We start from the raw sequence: 21,669 nt of genomic DNA, 5'->3' as shown, positions 1-21,669 counted from the left end.
GGGTAGAGCGCTTGCCTTGCATGCATGAGGCCCTGGGTTCAATTCCTTAGCACCACATAAGCAGAGAAAGCCAGATGTGGCTCTGTGTCTCAAGTGGTAGAGCACTAGTCTTGAGCTGAAGAGCTGAGGGACAGCGCCCAGGCCCAGAGTTCAGGTCCCACGACCGAACCACACACACACACACCCCTGCCAAAAACAAAAGATGAAACAGAGATGCCATCGTGTGTGTGACTCCTAGTAGAAGAATGCTATGGTTAGGTTTTAGCTTTTATGGGCTCTTCTACCTGAAGTGAGGCAGAAAGAAAGGTTAGAGATGGCAGCCATAATGGCTGTACCAAGTGGAGAGTCTATGATGGGATAGAATTCCCAAATAATCCCAGGCTGGGGAACTGGGTAAGGGTGCTGTCTTTGCCTGTGGGGATTGAGAAGTCATTCATTAGTCCTTTGAGGAACCCACTAATTAATTCTCCCTGCTTTCTTATCGTTAGGCCATAAGTACAGAGACAGAGGCACCAAGGAAAGGAGGTAAGGCTTTACACCTTAAACACTTGCAGCTCCCAGAATGTCCAGATCATTGTGATTAACGCCCCAGTCTGGGGCTTCTGTTGTGTGTCAGGCCAGAGGTGCGAATTCTACACACAAAAACGAACAAGAGCATAGGCTGGTGGTTGTGAGGAGCCACAAAAGATTCCAGACTCCCATCACAGGGGAGGAGAGGGTACATTAGTACCTGTTCCCTCCACAGCAATGTCAAGGGTTCACAATGCCCCCCCCCCATACACAGATTTCCTGTCTCCCTCCAGACACCCCTCCCCCGCCATACTGTGAAGGAGCAAAGGAAAATAGGAGGTAGTGGGGGCCAAAAGCCCAGACTATGGATTGCAGAATTGCACGAGTGCGGGGGCGAGGGTGATGACGTCATATCCACTGACGAGGCTGCGCAGTTATGGCTGACGTCAGCGGGGCCTCCGAGCCGCCCGCGCACGCGCTCCTGCGTCAGAGGCCAGCGGGGGCGGCCGGGCCGGGCGGCCCGCGGGGCGGTGGAGCTCAGGGAGTGCATTTTCAGGCTTGGAGCGCCCTCTGCCTGCACCAGACGTGCCAGGTGGGCGAGTGGCCCCGGCTCTCTCCCAGACTGGGAGAGGCCGTTTCCCAGACAGCTGCTTCTCCAGCTGCAAACTTTCGCTAGTGTCCCAACACGTTTCCCATTCAGCTGGTGTCCTTTGTTTATTTCAGTACTTGTCACCCAACACACTACAGCTGATTGATGACATCGTCTATGTCTGCTAAACACCTTCCTCTAACCGCTCTCCAGAGCAGGATATTGTTTCCCACAGGTATCCAATATAACACATACCAGCAATATGGGAGAGCAAATGTCTGCTGGGTGCAGGTCTCTAGTCATCCCGGCGCCGAATCATCTAGCCGGAACCCTCCCCACTTCTCCCCACCCATGGACCCTCTCCAAAGGTGGCTGGGAGCCGGAGCCGGAATGAAACTACAACCCCCAGAATGCTCTGCTCCCGGTCCTTGTCGCGCAGTCTTCTGGGAGTCGTAGTGTGCGCATGCGCGCTCGCCAGAACGGTGCCTCCCACAAGCCCCCGCGCCTTGTCCTCCCAGCCCTCAAGGCCGCCGTGTTGCTAGCGTCCCGTCTCCGGAATCCCTGTCCGCCGCCACCGCCGCTGCTGCCATGCTGCCCGCTGCACTGCTCCGCCGCCCAGGCCTGGGCTGCCTCGTACGCCATGCTCGTGCGTACGCTGAGGCCGCCGCCGCCCCGGCCCCCGCCGCCGGCCCCGGCCAGATGTCCTTCACCTTCGCCTCGCCTACTCAGGTTCGACCCCGCCGAGTCCCTTCCCTAACGGGCCGGGCCTGCGCACCCCGCCCCCAGGATCGAGGCCTCTCAGCTCGCGGGGTCGCTGGACCGGCGTTCTGCACTGGGTTCTTAGGCCGCGGTCCGGTACCCGATCCTCCTCAACCCCTTCCCGCCTCCGCGCCCGTCATCGTGCGGTCCAGAAGCCGACTCAGCCCCGCGGGAACCTCTCCTTACCTTGCCCTCCTGCCTCCCACCCTGCACCCTCTCTACCCTGACCCCCCTCTACCCCCCCCCCCCTTCCCTCCGCTGGAGCCAGACTTGCTCCCGAAGCCGGACGCCTCTCATAGAGACGACCCCTTGCTAGCATCTCTAAGGTGGCTTCCTATCCTGGCATTCCCGTTCTACAGAAGAGCAAAGAAAGGCAACAGCTGACCTAAGGCCAAAACCAGCCCCGTGGATCACGTGTTGCCCCATTCCGGGACCCATTTCACAGCAGGAAAGACCAAGTCTTCTTGAACAAGGTTTGAGGGTTGCTAAGTAACAGTCTGATTTCCTCTCCAGGTGTTCTTCAACGAGGCTAACGTCCGGCAAGTGGATGTACCTACACTGACTGGTGCCTTCGGCATCTTGGCATCCCATGTGCCCACTCTGCAGGTCCTGCGACCCGGGCTGGTGGTGGTTCATGCCGAAGATGGCACCACCACTAAGTACTTTGGTCAGTATGCAGCGAACTGGAGGGGTGGGAGGGGTGTAGATTAAGTCCCCTCAGGACAACAGGCCTGGTTTCAGCTGAGACCTTGAGAAAAGTAAAGTTGGCAAGTGTAAGTAGCTTAGAGCTGGACACTGATGGAGTCACCTCGAACGTGGCAAGAAGCACATAACTGATCCTGAAGTCAGCCTAGTTTGGCCAATGTGAGTCAGTGGGCCATACAGAACTAGAAAGAAGTAGAAAGCTGCAGGGGAGAAGTGCTGGTGTACAGGAGGGAGCCAATTTGAGGACCTCCCTCCCTCTTTTTTTTTGTTGTGGGGCCTGAACTTGGCCTGGGCATTGTCCCTCAGCTCTTCAGCTCAAGGCTAGCCCTCTACCATTTGAGCCACAGCGCCACTTCTGGCTTTCTGCTTATGTAGTGCTGAGGAATCGAACTCAGGGCTTCATGCATGCAAGGCAAGCACTACCACTGAGTCATATTCCCCTTGTTTTAAATGCCCATCCTGGGGCTTGAACTCAGGGTCTGGGCTCTGTCCCTGAGCTCTTTTGTTCAAGGCTCACTATCTACCACTTTGAGCCACAGTTCTCTTCCAGTTTTCTGGAAGAGATAAGAGTCTCATGGACTTTCTTGCCCAGGCTGGCTTTGAACTGCGATCCTCAGATCTCAGCCTCCTGAGTAGCTAGGATTACAGGCATGAGCCACCAGCGCCCAGCTTAATTTTTTTTTTTTTAAATTAACAGTACTGCAGATTAAACTCAGAGCTTATCAGCCTGCTAGGCAAACTTTTTTTTTTTTTTTTTTTTTGTGGGGTCCGGTCGTGGGATCTGAACTCTGGGCCTGGGTGCTGTCCCTCAGCTCTTCAGCTCAAGGCTAGCGCTCTACCACTTGAGCCACAGCGCCACTTCCAGCTTTGTTCTTTTTGCTTTTGTGGTGCTGAGGAATTGAACCCAGGGCCTCATGCATGCAAAGTAAGTGCTCTACCATTGAGCCACCTTCCCAGCCCATAGGCAAACTTCTACTGTTTGAGCCATGCTCCAGCCCTTTCTCTTTGTTTTATGGTTTATTTTAAATGAGAGTTCTCCCTTATAGAAGAGTTATCACACAGTTATTTGAACAGTCTACCACTGAGCTATACCACCAAGGCAACAGTTACATATTTGAAAGGAGAAACAACAAGTTGTGAGTGAGCATCCAGACCCATCAAGTAAATTTTTTTTTGGTGAATACTGAGACTTGAACCCGGGGCCTGGGGCACAGTACCCTCGCTTTTATCGCCCAAGATTGATGCTTTACCACTTGTGCCACAGCTCTGCTTCTGGCTTTTTGGTGGTTAATTGGAGATAGCAGTCTCATTGACTTTCCTGCCTGGGTTGACTTTATAAAATACAGTCTTCAGATCTCAACTTCCTAAGTTGTTAGGATGATAAGGGCGAGCCACAGGAACCCAGCTTGTATTTCATTTTTGACAGAGGGTAGTCTGGTAGGCTAGTGGCACAGACTGGGAGCTCCAAGCCAAGGTACTCTGAGGTTGCCCACCAGGATGCTGCACAGATACAGTGGATTGAGGCTTTGCCTCCTGCTCTCCCTCCCACAGTGAGCAGCGGCTCTGTCACGGTGAATGCTGACTCCTCTGTGCAGTTACTGGCTGAAGAGGCTGTGACACTGGACATGCTGGATCTGGGGGTAAGTGTAGAAGGTACAGTGGAAGGGCAGGTGCTGCAGTGGAAGGGCAGGTGCCCAGCTGGGTCTACTCTGCCCTCACTCCTGCCCACCCTCTGCAGACAGCCAAGGCGAATCTGGAGAAGGCACAGTCTGAGCTGTCTGGGGCTGCAGATGAGGCTGCACGGGCAGAGATCCAGATACGCATCGAGGCCAACGAGGCCCTGGTGAAGGCCCTGGAGTAGCTGGTGTATGCCTATCAGGAAAACAGGCCTAGGGCCCAGCAGGGTGTGTACCACACAGGTGGAACCAGCTCCCCCGGGGTCAAGACTATTTAGGGGTGGCCTGGAAAAACCCAGGAGTTTCCTCCTCCATGCAGCTTAGCGAAAAGGCCGCCAGGGGGCAGCACAGCGCCAGGTTCCAAAGACCTGGTGGGGCTCTCTTAAGGATCTCTCAACCTGACGGGCTGTCCCAACCCCTGTCCCTGCCGAGCTGCCACCCATACCTACAGCACCTATGCCACCTGGCCAGAGGGCCTGCCCCAGCCTCACCCCCAATTAAAGACCAGGAACTTGATTGTGTGTTTTGGTGTCCTCACTTCTGCCTAGGTGAAGAGGTCAGGCACCTCCTCCTCTTCAGCCCTCTGTGTTCCTCATGTGAACCAGAGCCTGTGAATCTAGTGAGTCTGGGTTCCCTGTGTGTCCTCAGTCAACAGGCCATGGTGGTGGGTGAGGTACAAAAAGCATGGTTTGGGCTGGGAAGGTGGCTCAGTGGTAGAGCGCTTGCCTTGCATGCTCGAGGCCCTGAGTTCAATTCCTTAGCACCACATAAGCAAAAAGAAAAAAGCTGGAAGTGGTGCTGTGGCTCAAGTGGTAGAGTGCTAGTCCTGAGCTGAAGAGCTGAGGGACAGCGCCCAGCCCAGAGTTCAGGCCCCATGACCGGACCCAAAAAAAAAAAAACATGGTTCAAGGCTGGGACTGGGTGTTGGTGGCTCACGTCTGTAATCCTAACTACTCAGGAGGCTGAGATCTGAGGATCGAGGTTCAGAAAACCAGAAGTGGCGCTGTGGCTCAAGTGGTAGAGGGCTCCCCTTGAGCTGAAGAGCTGAGTGACAGTGCCCAAGCCCAGAGCTCAAGCCCTAGGACCAACCAAAAAAAAAAAAAAAAGGCTGGGAAAGTGGCCCAGTGGTAGAGCGCTTGCCTTGCATGCACGAGGCCCTGGGTTCGCTTCCTCAGCACCACATAAGCAGAAAAAGCTGGAAGTGGCACTGTGGCTCAAGTGGTAGAGCACTAGCCTTGAGCTGAAGAGCTGAGGGACAGCGCCCAGGCTCAGAGTTCAGCCCCCATGACAAAAAATAAAAAGCATGGTTCAAGGGCACAGTTTGGCCGGCCAGGTGGGGTGGGCAGGGAGCTGGGTATTTTTCCCACAGGGTGTGGATGGGTAAGGGTTGAGACCCAGGGTGGGCTGGAGGGCAGGGAAAGGTGTGGCACTGGCTACTAGGGTTAGGCTTGGGCTGATGCATGTTTTGGGTCTGTAGATTTGGAGCCCTGACCACAAGTAACACCAGGCCCTCCCTTCAGTGGCTTCCTAACCCCTCCCTGGCAAGCCTTGGGAAGAGGCGGTCCTCATCTGTTCCCACAGAGGCCCTTCCCTGGGCACACCCAGACTGTGGGTGGCCCTGGCCTGGCCAGCTGCCCCAAATCCCCGGTGGTGTTGGCACCTCTTTGGGTACACAGGCCCCTGGCTAGTCCCAGATGGGGTGGGCTGAGCTCAGGTAGGGGCAGCTCTGGAACTATCCTGCTGGGCACTGCCCTACCTCCTCTGCAACCTTGGGGCAACAGTCACTGCCCTGGTTGAGGAATAGGTCTGGGCTTCCCTCCTCCCACCTTGCCTCAGTGAGGCTGGGAGGGGATTCCAGGAGGGTGAGTATATGGAGTCAGGGCTTGCTCCCTGCCTGTGTCACTGGAGCCAGGACAGTGACCTGGCATCCACCCCCAGGCCTGTGTGTGGCCTGTGTGCACCAGTGGGCGGTCCCTCTTTGTCACAGCCCCGTGGTAGTGACTCCCCGTGGTGCATGCCAGGCCTGGATGAGACTGTGCTGGGGTTGTCCCTAGTCAGAAGATCCTGTAGTATTTCTGGGTTCTCATCTGGGATCTGAAAGCAAGTGGTTGGCCCATCCCTTCCCCAGGAGCTCTTGCCCAGAGGTGTGGTAGCCTCAGAGTACCAGGTACAGCCTTCCTGCCGAGGCCCCGCCTCCTTTCTCAGCAGAGACCAGGTCCTGGCCAGGCCACCACGACACTATAAATAAGACTTAAGGACACAGTTCAGCTTGGCATTGGCCCAGTGGGAGGAGACTGTCATTGAGCTTCCTGTCTCTGAGGCTAACACACTTCATAACCAGGGACCCTCTGTCCTTAATCCACAGGGACACAGCTAGGCCACTCCCAAAGGGGAGATGTGAGCACTGGAGGTAGGCCAAGGCAGTCAGGGTAGGGCTGGCAGGCCCTAGGTCTGGTAGGGGCAGATCCACAAAGGCCTGACCCTTCCCCAATGTCTCTGGGTTTCTACTCAATCTGGGGACAAAAAGCAGAGATACCACATGGGAAGGAAAGTCAGGAGTGAGCTGGGTATTTCTAAACTTTTATTTTGAACAGCCAAAGTGTCCTGTCCCCAAGAGGCCACATTCTACTCCAGTTCTTTTTTGTACTTGGGGTGTGTATGTGTGTGCGTGCACATACACACGCATGTGCAGTCCTGGGGCTTGAACTCAGAGTCTGGGCACTGTTCTTGAGCTCTTTTGCTCAAGACTAGTGCTGTACCACTTGAGCCACAGATCTAATTCCAGATTTTGTTAGTTTAAAATTAGAGATAAGACTCGTGGACTTTCCTGTCCAGGCTGGCTTTGAATCATAGTCCTCAGATCTCAGCCTCCTGAGTAGCTAGGATTATAGGTGTGAGCCACTAGTGCCCAGCTTTCAGCTCCTCAATTTTATACTCCAACCAGGCTGAGGTCACACCATCGAGGTGACAAGTGTACCAAGGTTCTAGCAAACAATCATGCTCACACTACAGTAACTCCAACTCAGGGAACTGGACCAGCACTAGTGCCCTTGCTCCCAGAATGCACCTCTTCCCTTCCCACCACTATGGCCTCTGGAAGTAGAACAAGCAGGTCCTGGACCCAAAGCCCCTTAAGCAGCCTTTCCCATCACCAACTCTGAACTGTTCCTTGAGCTGTAGCTCAGTGGCCGGGCCGTTTCCACTTCCTCTGTGACCCCAGCCTCTTCCAAGCATTCTTCCAGCTCCCCTGGCCTGGCACTGATCCTTGCGAAGCTGGGAGTGCCTGGATACACCTGCTTCAGGGTGGGGAGTTAGAAGCTGCAGGAATGGAGTGGGATGGGAGCCAAAAGGAGACCTGAAAGGAAACAGCCCTGGGAGGGGTGCACAGGGCAAGGGTGGGGATAGAGGTGGTCAGGCTAGATAAAGGCAGGAACTAGATAAGTGCACAGGAGGTGGGATAGGACCCACGGTCCCTTTCTCTGGGCAGAGGGGACAGGGGAAAAGCCTTGCTCAACAACCGACCAGGATCATTCTGGGAAAGCCAGGGCCACCTGTGGAAGAACCCGAGACACTCAAGCACTAGAGTCTTTGTCCATGGCATTGGTCCCCATAGTGCTGTGTGCCTGCCCACTCCTAAGATAGGGGACCAGGAGGTGTGTACACATTCATGGGATGACAGCATCACTCAGAAGACATCAGAACGAGCCACTCCGAATTCTCATTTCGCTGCTTTGGTCATGCTATAATAAACTGGCCTCTCATGCTATAATAAACTGGCTCAGAGAGGCCAGGTCTTCACTCTGTCACACAGCATAGCCAGTGGTGACTAGGACGGCCCCGTGCTGCCTTAATCTCTCCAGAAATGCCCTCTGAGGTCACCGTTAAGGGATGCAGGAGGGCAGGCTACCCAGCAGCAAGCTGGGGCACCCCGCTGCCTGGCAGGTGACTCCAGCCTGTTTTCCTGGACAGCGGCCGCTGACTCAGCCCTCCCCTTCCCTCCCCCCCCCCCCACGGGCGCCCCCAGGCGGAAGCACCAGCTGGCAGGAAAGGGGGAGCGGCCGGGAACCCGGCCGGACGCCCTCAAACCTGGTCTCAGGGAGCATCTGGGTCCACAACAAAGCCCGACGACCCCAGCTCGGTGATCCTGCCCCTCGTATCACTGAGGCTCGAAGTTGAGCCAGGTGTCCCGGGCCGCCGGTGTGCCCCGGGGCCCTGGCCAGCCAGCAGGGGCGGGGGGCCAGCTGCGTCACCGCCTGCCCGGCCCCCCGCCCCCTACCCGCCCAAACTCCACCCCGAGGGAAGGCGGCGCGGATAAAGGCTCCGGGGCCGCCCGCCCGGCCCCAGACCGGCCTGGCCACCGCACACTGTCCCCGCCGTCGGTCGCTCGGAACCACAGGGACCCAAGAACTGCCGCGCCCGGTGAGTGGGGGGCGGGACCTCGCGGGACAGGAGGGGTCCTGTCCAGACTGCACAGAGTGCCCTACTTTTCTTTGTTCTTGGGGCAGACAGGGCGTGGGGTACCCAAGACCCAAAGACCCGGAGCCCCTCGCCCCGCTGCGGGGTGGGAGGGGCTCCGCCGGCGCCGCCCTGGCAGCACCGCAGCCCCCGCCCCGCCCCCCAGGGCACTCCCCCCTTCCGCGCCAGTGACCTTGAACTAGTTGCCGCTCTGGCCTGTTTCCTCCTCTGCTGTCAGGCCAGCCTTGGCGCGTAGACTCGATAGTCCCCCAGCGGGGCTCAGCCCAGACCCGCAATCCCGGTGCCCTTTCCCCTGCTCTGCCGTGCGGCGCCCCCTCCTCCGGGACCCAGGGCCTCGCTCCCGGGCTGCGCCAGAAGAGGGCGCGCCGGAGCTGCTGACTCACCGCTGCCCTGAGCGGCGCGCGCGGGCGCAGCCGGGGACGCCGCGTCACGTCATGGCTCGGGCGGGCGCCTCTCGGGAAACGGGCCCGTCCCGGAGGGAGGAGGGGAGGATGGGGAGCTGGGGGTGGGCGGGCTGCTGGGACGCGAGGTGGCACCGGCTCAGGACGGGCGCTCCCGGTCGTGGCCACGTCACGGGGTGCGGGGCCCCACCCTAGCCATGCGCCCCGCCCAGGCCTCCACGCCCACCCAACCACGGAGGCCAGGAGGCTGGCTAGCCAGTCCTCGTGAGCCTCTGGGCTGGGGACCCTAGCCACGAGGCGCGCAGAGTTCAAGCTCGGGCTTCCGCTGGTTGCAAGTTTCCTGACATAATCGACTGGGAGGCTCCACTACTTCCTGCCTCTCAAGGCTCTAGGAACAATGGCCCAAGCCCCTTCTCCACGCCCAAGGCCGCTCCCCTAGGAGGCCCTAAGGGAAGGCAGCTCAACCTCAGACCAGGGTCCCGCGCCCCTCTGGGCCCGCCCGCCCTTTGTTGCGGACTCAGGGCCTTATGAATGGCTCCCAGCGCGGACGGGGGCGGGGGGGAGGGGTGCAGTGCCAGCCCCGCCCTTGCCGTGCTTCTATTGGGCAGTCTGCCGACGGGGGCGGGGGAAGAGGCGGGGCGTGCTGCCACGTGGGGCAGTACCCAGGTGGCTCCCATTGGTTCGGGAGCGCAGCCGACTGGGCGTTCGGCGTGCGCCGATTGGCCGGAGCATGGCCGGCGGAGTAAGTAGTGAATGGGAGGGGGCGGCGGCCCCGCCCCTTGGAACGTTGATACATTATAACTTTTTTTTTCTTGTTACTTTCACCCCCAGATCCTGCGAGCAGCGGCTGCCGCGGCTGTTGCTAAGGGAGGGGACGCGCCGGGTAGCGCGACCCGAGCAGCATAAGCACCGAGCCCGCCTGGCCAGGGCAGCCCCTCCTCAGGGACCCGCGCCGCACCAGGGTCGCCACCCATCGCCCTCGGAGGAACTGCAAGCCCAGACCCCACCCCGGGGCGCAACCCGAGAAGCCGACGCGACCTCTGAGCGCCACTCGGATTTTTTAATTTCCGACTCGCTTTTCACCGCTGGGACCTTCCCGAGGGACAAACGCAGTGCCCCCCGCCCCCCAAACACCCAGAGAAGAAGAACCCCGTTTTGGGAGAGTCCGGGTCCCAGAGGCGCGGCGAGGATTGGCGGAGCCCCGCGGCCCCCAGCCCCCCAGCGCTCGCCGGGGATGGAGCCGCAGCCCGGCGGCGCCCGGAGCTGCCGGCGCGGGGCCCCCGGCGGTGCCTGCGAGCTGGGCCCAGCGGCCGAGGCGGCGCCCATGAGCCTGGCCATCCACAGCACGACGGGGACCCGCTACGACCTGTCGGTGCCCCCCGACGAAACGGTGGAGGGGCTGCGCAAGCGGCTGTCCCAGCGCCTCAAAGTGCCCAAGGAGCGTCTGGCGCTGCTCCACAAAGACACGTAGGTACCGCGCGCCGCCCCCGCTCGCGCCCCCCCTCCCGCCGGGCCGCCCCCTCGGGCCCCGGCCCCCGGGCGGGAACAAAGAGCGCGCCGCGCGGGGAAACGGGGGGCGGCCAGACGGGGGGCGGGGGCGCGCTGCGCGCTCTCGGGCGCCCTCTGCTCGGCCTTGCCTGCCTCGGCCCCCTCCCCCGCCCGGGGTCGCCGCACAAAGGCGGGGGCGGGGGCGCCCGGCTGGACTTCACCGCCCCGCTACGGGTAAGGCGTGCGCCTCCGGACATCACAGGGGTCCTAGCCAAGCCAAGTGGGGGGTCGCGGCCGCCCCCTCTTGTGCCAGCGTCCTCCCAGTCTTCCGCATCTGCTCGGCTGCCCCCTCTGCGTCTGGCTGTCTCCCTACCACTTGCGTCTCAGCCCCCCTTTGTTCTCGCCACCGTGCGCTCCCCGCAGCCTCCCCCCTCCCCCTTGGTATTTAAATCGCCTCCAGGCCGGGGAGCCCTCCCCCCCCCCCTGGGCCTCCGGGGACAAGCAGTGTCCATCCCCGGCGGAGGGGCCCTGGCGGGGGAGGGGCCGGAGGGGGAGGGTCTCCTTTGTCTGAGCGGCAGTGGCGGCCTGCGCCAGAGAAGGTGGGAGGAGGGGGAGCCCGGCCCGTCGCAGCCCCCGAAGGCCTCTTCAAGGGCCAAAGCCCTGTGGCGCCCACAAAGACGAGCCCAAGCAGGACTTGGGGAATTGTAGACAGGAGCTGGCCCTGGGGGCGTGGGGGAGGGTGGCCGAGGACACCCCGGAGCCCAGGTGATGTGGAAGTGCCGTGTAAACTGCAGAAGGGGGTGCCAGAGCGAGGAGTTTGGGGGTTCCTGGGGGGAAAAAAGTCTTTTGAGTTGCCAGTATGGCGGGGGCTCCCAGCACACACGCCTCAGACTCTTTTTAAGACCTGGAAACCAGAAAAAGGGGTGGGGGGTGGAAGGACGTCTCTGGGGGCCCCTCCCGCACGCACCGCCCTCCCCCGCAGCCTCCTGCTTCCGCGTCCCTGTGTTGTCTCTGTCGTCTCACCCTCTTCCTTCCTCCCCCCAGCCGGCTCAGTTCGGGGAAGCTGCAGGAGTTCGGCGTGGGGGATGGTAGCAAGCTGACGCTGGTACCCACCGTGGAAGCGGGCCTCATGGTAAATGACTGCCCTGGAGGCCCCACACAGGCAGGGTGCCCCCCTCCCAGGGCGCCCCACCACCAATACCCCTCCCTAGTGCAGCAGTCCTGTTCTGCAAGAGCAGCCCACCCCCAGAACGCAGGGCCCTCCCCACCCGAAGCTTAAGCCCACGGTGCCAAACCCACACTCAGGCCCTCCTCCCTCCCTCTCTTTGTAGTCCCAGGCCTCAAGGCCGGAGCAGTCTGTCATGCAAGCCCTTGAGAGTTTGACGGAGACTCAGGTAAGACACACAGCACACCCTGCTTTAACCTAGGGGTGTGGGTGCCAGGTACTTTTCTATCCACAGCCACCTCTGGTAGCCCCTTCCTCCTCCCCTCTCCCCCCCCCCATGGATGGGAGGGACTCCAGAACACTTGGAGAGCTTGAAGTGGTTCTTCAGTGTCCTGTGGGGGAGGGGAGGGGACACACTGCCTGGGTGCCAGCTTGGCCTGGTCACTCTGCTTCCTTTTCCTCCACCCCCACCCCCCTCAGCACTCACCACCTGACCTTGAGGGCTTTCTCTCCCACGGTGGCTGCCATGGGGTGTGGGGGGAAGGGAGCCCAGCTTTCACAAGCCTGCCTGCCTGCAGGGTGACCTTGGCCCACGCACTCTCGGCCTAGCCCGTATCCCCACGCACTCAGTACATCCCTGCTGTAGAGACCCCACCACCCCCCCAAAAAAAAAAAAACAAAAAAACTAGGTTCCCTGAAAGCCACCAGCAAATTCCTTTTAGTACTTGATCCTGTGGGCTGGGGCAGCCAGGGTGACCCCTGTTGCAAGGGGGTGAGAAGTCACCTCATCCCTCACTACCCCTCCTCTTTCAGGCCTTTGTTTTCTAACTCAACAGGGGGGAGGGGCAAGGGCACCCAGCCTGAGGGCCAGGGAGGCCTAGACAGGATGTTAGGAAAATATTTAGTAAGCCGTTGAGGGGGGGAGGCTGGGGCTGGCCCTAACCCTGGTTCCCGATTTTGTTCAGAGCTTTTTTTTTTTTTCTTCCTCCCCCCTACCTCCCCTCCACCTCCTTTCCTCATTTTCTTGGCTGCTGCAAGGCCCTCCTCAAACTCGGCCCCTGGCCACCTCCCAGGAGAGTGACACAGGCCTCAGCAATCCGCCACTGCCAGGGTGGGGGAAGCAGGCTGCTGCCCGCCCTGGTGAGGGGGTGGGCAGGTTCCAGGGCCTCCCCAGCCAGGCCACAGGAAACCTGCCCAGCAGCCTTGGTGGCAGATTCTTCCCTCTTAAGGCCGTCACCCCCTTCCCTTCCAACGTGTAGTATCCTGCCTGCTGAGCAGAGCAGCAGAGCGGTAGAGCGAGGTGCGGAGGAGGGGTTAGGTAGGGCCTGTGTAGCTGGGTGGTCTGCCATCCATACAGGTGGGGGACAGAGTGGGTGAAGAGCCAGGGGTCCCAGGAGCTGCTGCGGGGGCTGCAGGTGTGAACAAAGCCCCTGGCTGCCCATGGGGCTTGCAGTTGGCAGGCTCTGGGCCCCTAGGCATGTTTGGTTCACATCTTCCCTGGGCGCCTGCCTCAGGAGGGAGGTGGGAGTGTGCTGGGTAGAGCTGCTGGGCTCCCCAGGGCTGTTTCCCTGCCTAGCATAGTCATCCCCGCCCATTTGCCCTCCCCTGGTGTGGGGGGGGGGAGTTGCAGGGTAAATGGAAAGGAGGACTCAGCTGGTTGGGAAGAGGGTTGGGCCCTTCTTACAAGTGGTGTCTAGAGAAAGGGGTGCTGTGTAATTTAGTGTCAGTGGGGACTGTATCCTCTTTGCCCCCTTCCTATGGGTCCCCCCCCCCCCCCAAGCAGAGGTTATACCAGCAGCTGCCAGTGGAGAGCAGACCAGGGAGGGAGTTCTGGGAGGCGGTCGCTCTGAGTCATCTGGTCTATGTCACTTCTCAGAAACCTCCACCCCCCTCTCCCCATCCCAGCCCCTGGGGAGAACAAGGCACTGGCCTGGCCCCAAAGGGGAGGGGGGACACCCATAAGTCCACCCACCCACAAAGTAGGGGCAGGTCACAAGGTTCACATTTCACCAGGGCTTGTGGAGGGTCTCTGGGGACATGCTTCCCCAGAGACCTAGTTAGGGGCCCCTTCCCACAGCACTGTGGCCGCCCCTTGGCCTCCGCCCCGCCCAGTACAGATAAATATTTATCTTGAGAAAGCAAAGGTTATCGTGGAAGCATTTGTCCAAGAATTCCGCCTACTGACTTGTTGGGTGACTTGGTTGGGAGGGGGCCTGAGATCACCCCCTCCCATAGGCACAGTCTGACAAGACTTGGGCCAAGTGCTGTGAGGTGAGGGCTATTTGAGGGCAGTGACTGCCAGTTGAGCCCTGCCCCCTCTGGCCTTAGCTTCCCCTTCAGAGAAAGAACCAAGTTGGCCAGGGATGGCTAAGGCCCCTCTTCGTCTGATCGCCTCTGTCCCCCACAGCCCCCAGCGGCGCCCAGGCCGGGCCGGGCTAGCAGACGAGGCTTCCGGAAATACAGATTCATTTTATTTAAGCGTCTGTGGCACCGACAGGGACCCCAGAGCCCAGAGAGGGGCGGCGAGAGGCCCCAGGTCACACAATGCTGGGGAGCTGGGCTGGGCTGAGCTGGGGAACCTCACAAATGAGGCCCCCCCCAGGCTGAAGGGCCTGTTTCTCTGCAGGTCAGTGACTTCTTGTCTGGCCGATCACCGTTGACCCTGGCTCTTCGAGTGGGAGATCACATGATGTTCGTCCAACTGCAGCTGGCTGCCCAGCATGCCCCACTACAACACCGCCATGTGCTAGCAGCTGCAGCTGCCGCCGCAGCGGCTGCTCGGGGTGACCCCAACATTACCACCCCTGTATCCTCTCCCTGCCGGCCAGTATCCAGCACTGCCCGAGTCCCACCGGTACCCACCAGCCCTTCCCCTGCATCTCCTTCACCGGTCACAGCTGGGTCCTTCCGATCCCATGCTGCCTCTGCCACCTGCCCTGAGGTGAGAATGGAGGATTATTGTCCTTGGAATTCCCAGGGGTGGACTTGGAGAGGATAAGGGTTCTGAGTCATAGATCTAGCCTTTCTATCAAGGGCTCTCCCTGAACCTGGGTTGGATAGATTATGTCTGGACCTTGGACTGGGGACTAATGGGGTGTTTGCTTCCATCCTAGGCTGCTGGATTATTTCTTTAGTGATTCTCCGACTTTACCCTAATAGGCCTAATCCCTGGGGGGTGGAGACTCCTGGGTGATACCCTAAACCCTGAATTCTATACTCACATGCTTATGCCCTCATCAGCAGCAGATGGATTGCTCCCCGCCAGCCAGCAACAGTGTCAGCCCCGGAGCCAGCACCACAGCCCCCCCAGGGAGCAGCCCTACCCCTCGCTCCCGCAAACCTGGCGCAGTCATTGAAAGCTTTGTGAACCACGCTCCTGGGGTCTTCTCAGGGACCTTTTCTGGTAGGTGTCACGTGATGATAGCTATAGTGCTGCCTGTGACCTTGTACTCTACTAGGGCTTGAACTCAGGGCTTGGGTGCTGTCCCTTAACCTTTTTTGCCCAAGGCTGAGGCTCTACCACTTGAGCCATACTTAACACTCCCAGCTTTTTTGCTGGTTAATTGGAGGTAAGAGTCTTTTCTTCCCTTAGGCTGGGTTAGATCAGCCTCCTGAGTAGTTTAGGATTACAGGTGTGAGCCACCAGTACAGGCTAACTTGATCGAGCTCTTGAGGTCACATGTCAAGCCATAGGTGTTTATATGTTTATACTTGAGCCACATGTACATACACACACTTCTGGCAGTGAGTCTGAGTGCTTTATTTCCCCAGAGCCTGTGTCACGTATGTGCCATCACATATGGGACAAAATACATAGGGCACACGTTCTTCTTGGCCTAGTGATCCTGAATACACACGCGTGTGTGTGTGTGTGTGTGTATAAATGGACATCGTCTGTGTGTTCATTTGCTCCTGCTGCTACACATGTGACCATGTCTATAACCAAGCTCATAACCCCTTCTATCTGCAGGCACGCTGCACCCCAACTGCCAGGACAGCAGTGGGAGGCCCCGGCGTGACATTGGCACGATACTACAGATCCTCAATGACCTCCTGAGTGCCACGCGGCACTACCAGGGCATGCCCCCCTCGCTGACCCAGCTTCGTTGCCATGCCCAGTGCTCACCCGCCTCACCAGCCCCTGACCTCACCCCCAAAACTACCTCCTGTGAGAAGCTGGCGGCCACGTCCCCCTCCTCTCTGCTGCAGGGCCAGAGCCAGATCCGCATGTGCAAGCCCCCGGGTGAGTGCCCATCCTGGGGGTCTCACATCCCCACCCATCCTCCTGGTTTATCAAGGCCTCTCTGTTGTACACTGGTGATTGTGGGAGCAGCTGAGCCACCCAGGGGCTAGAGGAGCTGCAGCTGCTGCTCCTCCTGATCTGCTCCAGTCTGGAAGAAAAGGAGGCATGTGTGTATCTGGGCACAAAGTGTCCTTGTGCGCTCCAGAGGGGGCTCCAGTTCTACTTCCTCTTTGCCCCTTCCCAGCCCCCACCTCCAGATGGCATTTGGCACCTCTATGAATGGCCAAGTCAGTCCTAGCTGGTGGGCTCAGAGGGCCCCCCAATGTTGTAAGGACTTGGAAAGGCCAGGAAACACCCCCAACCCCTCCCTATTTCCGAACAGCCAGACTGCTCCTGACCCAATGCCCTATGGGAAGATGGTGACCCTTCTGTCCATCCTGTGCCCATCCGTGGGATGTTTTCACATCTACAGCCCTGTTCATAAAAGTGGGAACGTGAGGCACTAGCCTCAGTTCTCCTCAGGTCCGAAAATTAGCCACAGGAGAGTTCAAGCTCCAGTTTATTTAGTCAGCGATCCACTGCCCAAATGCCTTTCATAGCCCCTTGAAGAACTCTGCAAAACAGATGGTCCACCAGCCCTGCACACCCCAGCGAGTAGAGGGTGGAAAGCGGCTTCTTGATGCCCTTGTTGGAGGCGAGGGACCTTCATGTTTGGGGGAGATGGGGGGCCTCGAAATGACACTGCTGTCTGGTTTGCAGGTGACCGTCTTCGGCAGACTGAGAACCGCGCCACACGCTGCAAGGTAGAACGTCTTCAGCTCCTGCTGCAGCAGAAACGCATGCGCAGAAAGGCGCGGCGGGACGCCCGGGGCCCCTACCACTGGCCCCCCAGCCGCAAGGCCGGCCGCAGCGACAGCAGCAGCAGTGGAGGAGGCAGCAGCCCAAGCGAGGCTGCTGGCTTGGGCCTTGACTTCGAGGACTCCGTTTGGAAGCCGGAAGTCAACCCCGACATCCAATCTGAATTCGTGGTGGCTTAGGATCTGGCACTCCCTGCTCCTCAGCACACCCTCAGCCCAGGGCAGGTAGCCCTGGGGATGCCGAGTGTGCATGTATAGTGGCCCAGCTCTGGAGGGCAGGTAGTCACCTCCCTCCCCACCCACCACCAGCCTTTGATTTTTTTTTTTTTCTTTAAAAAATTCTCACCCTGGTTGTACCTCCTGCGTTCTCCTCACATGCCCACCTCTTCCTCCTTCACCGGCTCTGAAGGCCTCTGCGCTGGGTCCTTCCTCCCACCTTCCCCAGCTCCAAATATGTAGCAGTCTTTCCAGATGGCTGAGAGCAGAGGAGACCAGGAAGCCGCCCCCACCCCCTTCCGCTCTGCCTTCCTCCGCCTTCCACCCCCCCTCCCCACACACACACCCGATTCAGGTTTTTAAGTCAAAAATGTAGACGCCTCATTATGCACTTTACAGATGATGGGAGGGGGCAGGGAGAAGAGAATCCATGCTCACCCCCCTCTTGTAAACCTTGGCCTCCACCCCGGGCCAGCAGCACCCACTGGGCCACAAGCAAGGAGAAACCCACATCACCAGGGAGGGAAGCCCGCAGGGGACTGTTTTCCACATCTGTCCATTTTTCTTTTTTTTTCCATGTGAAGCTGTTTTCAGCAGAATCCAACCCCTTCTGTCTTGGGTCAGGTGGGGACAGGAGACCCTTTTCTGCCAGGAAAGGAAACTGCTAAGAACAGCCCTCACGCACCCTCTGTGCTCACCCTGCCGTGACTGCTGTTTCTCCCTCATCCTCCTGCCCGCCATTCCCTATTTCCCCTGACCTCCCTCCGCCTGAGCTTGGAGACTATTTATAGATTATTAATTTTCTGACTGAGCCAATAGTGGTTGGGAATCTCTTGAAACTGGGAGAGAAGTGATGGGGGGGAACACCCCCACTTCCTCTTCCTGGCCCAACCTGAGGGATGGGGGACTGTCTGGGGGCCTCAGCCTGCAGCCAGGATGGGGAAGGGGGTGCTGAGCTGTGAATGCCCAGTTAGGGCACCGCTGTGTAGCATTAACCCCCCCTCCCCATGGGGGTCTGCTGCTTGTCTAATTTGGACCCTCCCCATTGCTCGTGCTCTGAGGGCCCAGGCCCTCCCAGAACGGGGAGAGAGTCCCCTCTACTGGGGCCATTTCAATAGGGGTGGGAATTGTTTTGTTCCTTCCCCATTTTTTTTTTTTTTAACGATAATGGGATGTCTGGGCCCTGCCCACCCTGCCTGTCTTGTCCTGGCCCCACCTGTTCCCCCCTCCCCCCCCCTTCTTGTAGTTGAGCCCCAGATCCTCCTCTCCCATTACGTGTTAAAAGTTAATGGTTTCAGATGTGAACATCATGTGTTAACTGTAGCTGTAAAATTTTTTGTGGGGGGGTGGGTAGGGAGGGGTCCTGGAGGGTTAGAGGTCAAGGATTTGGTTTTTATTTTTTGTTTTTTTTTTTCCAAAAAATGAAAAAAAAAGGAAAAAAAAAAAGAAAAAGGGGTGCATTTGTTTTTTGAAAAACTGTCTTGGATACCTATTTAAATGTGTGTTGTTTTGTTTTTTAACGATTTTTAAATAACGTCTGTGCCTCCATGGGTATGAGGATGGAGGCCCCAGACAGGAACCGGCCCGCAGCCCTCCCCTCTCAGGGCCTCCCTCCCCCCCTAAACAAAGCATTACCCGCCCTCGGGGTCGGGCTGTGGGGGTCCTGGCACAGCGCCAGTCTCCTGTATGGAACATAAAATTAAAAAAAAAAAAACACCTTACACAAGCACCGTGATTTCAAGTAATAAACAGAAAATGAAACACAAGTCTTGTCCCCGCCTGCTCTCCTGGAGGTGGGGGAGGGTCTCACCCACAATGGGGAAGGACCTGGAGTCAGCTCAGTGGTCTGCTCCCCTGCGGTTCCCACACCCCCTCTGTGGCTTGGGGAAGGGCAGGAAACTGCTGGGGCGGAGGGAGGGAGGGGCCGGCCACTTCCTGGTACCCAAGGCCGGAAGTCCCTCAGGGCGTGGGGCTTAAGCCTACAGGCCTCTTGCCCTGGGTGGAGCCCTCCCTCGCCCCCTCTTAGTTCCTGGCTCTAACGTAGGCTCTCAGAACGGGAAGTGGGGAATCAGTATCCGGGGACGCCCAGAGTTTGCCTCGCCCCCCACCCCACCTTAGTGTAAAGCTCTCTAGCCCTAGGAGAAACTCCAGCAGTACTTCCTGAAGTCTTGATCACTGTCAGGCTTGCTGCTGGGCAAATCACTGGGACTCCCAGAGGGACCCGCTAGGGTAGGCCACACATACCCAGAGAAGCAGACTTTTCAGAGGCCCCAGCCCCTACAGTGCAAATCCAGACAGGTGCCTCAGGCTGGACTTGAGGCCTCCCAGCTTGACCAAGCTTAGGGTGACCTCTCTGCCCCTCTGGGCACACCCTACCATTGCATTCCATTTCAGCTCTCCCCAGCCCTGAGGGTCATGGATCAACTCTCCAGGCCTTTGCTCCAACCTTGCCGGTCTCTGCTCACTTCTTTTGGCAGCCAGCGGCTCTGCCTGAGAACTATGGCCTGGACTACCCACCTTCCTGTGTCCACTGCTCCTAACCAGCCTGAAACACGAAGAGCCCACCAGAGTTCTTTCTGGAGTCCTTTCATATCTTCTTGGGCTGAGCAGAGATTTCAACTCTCACCTACTTCTTAATCTTACCTGTATTTCCTCATTTAACAAGCACCACAGCCTGCTAGAAGTAATTATACTCACTCCTACTTTACAGAGAAGAAAACCAAGTTGCAGAAATAGTACTTGGGGGGCTGGAATATGGTTTAGTGGTAGTGTGCTTGACTAGCATGCATGAAGCCCTGGGTTCAATCTCAGTACCACAGAAAAAGCCAGGAGTGGCACTGTGGCTCAAATGGTAAGAGTGCTAGCCTTGAGCAAAAGAAGGTCAGGGACAGTGCCCAGGCCCTGAGTTCAAGCCTCAGGACTGGCAAAAAAAAAAAAAAAAGAAAGAAAAAGAAATAGCCCTTGTCCTGGAGGGTTAGAGGTGTCTCTCACACCTCTATACCTTCCTCAGCCCCTGGCCCCCAAAAGCCTCAGGAAGGTGCAAGTCCCTTCTGATGCATGTCCTGTGACATCTCCCTGAGGCCTTCTGCCCCTCCCACCACCTCATCACCTCACATTATCACATTATCCACACCTGCTACTGGAAGGGGTATGTTTCATCAGGCCATCCCACCAAACCTCAAGGTCAATGGGCACTGAGTTGGAAGCCATAGGGTGGAGATTCAGGTAGTTAAGTCCCAGCCCTGAAGGTCAAGGCTAAGGGCAGTGTGACCCCAGCCACCATTCTGCCTGTCAGAGCTGGGTGGAGAACAAGGAAGGAGGAGGCAAAGGAAGTGCCTGCTGAATCACTGGGGTTGCCCGAACCCAGTAAGGTGGAAATGTGTCCCCTTTGTTCAGAAACCCACTCCCCAGCATGTTGATTGCCTCTCCCCCATTTAGGGGTCCTACCAGGCACAAAGCCATACCCTGGATGTGTCTTCAGTTCTGGGAGATTTGAGGAATACAACTGTTGGGAGGTTTCATAGCAGTCCTGATCCTACTGAGGGTCATTTTAAAGGCTGCTCGCTTGTCCTTTGTCCCAGCTGCCCAGCTATCGGCGTCAGCACACACCTGCCCTGGCAAGCCCCAGCAGGCGGAGGCCACGTGCGGCGTGGAGGCAAGAAAAGGAAAACCCAGGCTCAGAGAGGGAAGGGGCTGCTGCGATCTCAGGGGGAGGGGTCACCCTGCACAGCTTCCTCTCTCCCGCCCCCCCCCCCCATTGAGGAAAAAGCTGAATGGGAGGGGGATGCTCCCCCGGAAACCCGCAGAGATGGAAACGCGGTTTCCTGGGCAACGCGCCGCGAACGGAGCCTGACGTCACCGCGAAGAGGACGCCCAATCCCCGAGTGCACGTCGGGAGGCCCAGGCCCCGCCTACTCCCGGAGGTGTCTCATTGGCGATCATGCGGTTAGATTATCTGCATGAACCAATGGAAGAGCGAGATGGGCATTTGGGGGCGGGATTTCAGCTTGTCAGGGCTGAGTGCGCGAGTGCGGAAGCGCAGCGGCACCTCCAAGCTTGCACCCCCCCACACCCTCCTTCTCCCCCCCACATCCCCCCCCCCTCCCGTCCCAGCGTCTGCAAACTTGGGGGCGGGAGACGTAGCCGAGGCCTGACGGCTGCGGTAGAACTTGGACGGAAGAGGGGGCGTACTTGGGGGCGCCGCACGTGGACCCCTGGCACGGGCTCGCCACGTGACCCCTCCTTTCACGCCCAGACATTTCCTGCTGTATCCCTGTGTGTACCTGACCCTTGCTCGGCTCTTCTGCGGCTTCCAGGCTGAGGGAGGGAGGGAGGAGTCCCAGCTCTGGGAGGGGAGGGGACCTGAAGGCGAGGGATTGGGGCTGGTGTTCTGACAGAGAAATACAAGTTGACCAAGTGTTGTTCTACAAAGAGGGGCAGGCTGCCTAAGGTAGGGGCCCCGCCACATCAGCATTACAGGAGCCTAGAAACGGGAAACTGCGGGCCCTGGGAGGCGGCAGGGAAGTGAAGTTTATAGAAGAAAAACAAAAATGGGATCCAAAGCAAAAGTGACAAGGACCCCAA

At 58.6% G+C, this 21,669-nt stretch overlaps 2 protein-coding genes across 6 annotated transcripts; both read left to right on the top strand.

Annotated features, from left to right (window-relative positions):
* The first annotated feature begins 1,587 nt into the window (after window positions 1–1,587).
* Atp5f1d (ATP synthase F1 subunit delta) lies at window positions 1,588–4,755 on the top strand. Its single transcript, XM_042697307.1, has 4 exons — window positions 1,588–1,828; window positions 2,372–2,525; window positions 4,115–4,203; window positions 4,302–4,755. The coding sequence occupies exons 1-4, from the start codon at window positions 1,688–1,690 to the stop codon at window positions 4,422–4,424; spliced, it is 507 nt and encodes a 168-aa protein (XP_042553241.1). The 5' UTR covers window positions 1,588–1,687; the 3' UTR covers window positions 4,425–4,755.
* A 3,842-nt stretch (window positions 4,756–8,597) lies between these two features.
* Midn (midnolin) lies at window positions 8,598–18,851 on the top strand. Of its 5 annotated transcripts, none has more exons than XM_042697104.1 (9): window positions 8,598–8,658; window positions 9,948–10,583; window positions 11,649–11,736; window positions 11,936–11,998; window positions 14,177–14,305; window positions 14,396–14,710; window positions 15,013–15,172; window positions 15,740–16,012; window positions 16,772–18,851. In XM_042697104.1, exons 2-9 carry the CDS (start codon window positions 10,351–10,353, stop codon window positions 17,047–17,049), a joined length of 1,539 nt encoding a protein of 512 aa, XP_042553038.1. In that variant the 5' UTR covers window positions 8,598–8,658; window positions 9,948–10,350; the 3' UTR covers window positions 17,050–18,851. The 5 variants fall into 5 exon arrangements, with proteins under 5 accessions (XP_042553038.1, XP_042553037.1, XP_042553041.1 ...); XM_042697103.1 differs by having other exon boundaries at window positions 15,010–15,172; XM_042697107.1 differs by lacking the exon at window positions 14,177–14,305.
* The last annotated feature ends 2,818 nt before the right edge of the window (window positions 18,852–21,669 follow it).

This window comes from Dipodomys spectabilis, unplaced genomic scaffold, assembly GCF_019054845.1.
Source record: "Dipodomys spectabilis isolate Male_0828 unplaced genomic scaffold, ASM1905484v1 ptg000215l, whole genome shotgun sequence".
Lineage (NCBI taxonomy): Eukaryota > Metazoa > Chordata > Mammalia > Rodentia > Heteromyidae > Dipodomys > Dipodomys spectabilis.
Note: the sequence above shows the minus strand (reverse complement) of the source record. Positions and strands in the feature narration are given on the sequence as shown.

Coding starts and splice junctions, on each gene's coding strand:
- Atp5f1d (XM_042697307.1), top strand. CDS start 1,688: ATGCTGCCCGCTGCACTGCTCCGCCGCCCAGGCCTGGGCTGCCTCGTA. Junction 1,829..2,371: donor CCTTCGCCTCGCCTACTCAG/GTTCGACCCCGC, acceptor TTTCCTCTCCAG/GTGTTCTTCAACGAGGCTAA. Junction 4,204..4,301: donor TGGACATGCTGGATCTGGGG/GTAAGTGTAGAA, acceptor CACCCTCTGCAG/ACAGCCAAGGCGAATCTGGA.
- Midn (XM_042697103.1), top strand. CDS start 10,351: ATGGAGCCGCAGCCCGGCGGCGCCCGGAGCTGCCGGCGCGGGGCCCCC. Junction 11,737..11,935: donor CCGTGGAAGCGGGCCTCATG/GTAAATGACTGC, acceptor CTCTCTTTGTAG/TCCCAGGCCTCAAGGCCGGA. Junction 16,013..16,771: donor CCGCATGTGCAAGCCCCCGG/GTGAGTGCCCAT, acceptor TCTGGTTTGCAG/GTGACCGTCTTCGGCAGACT.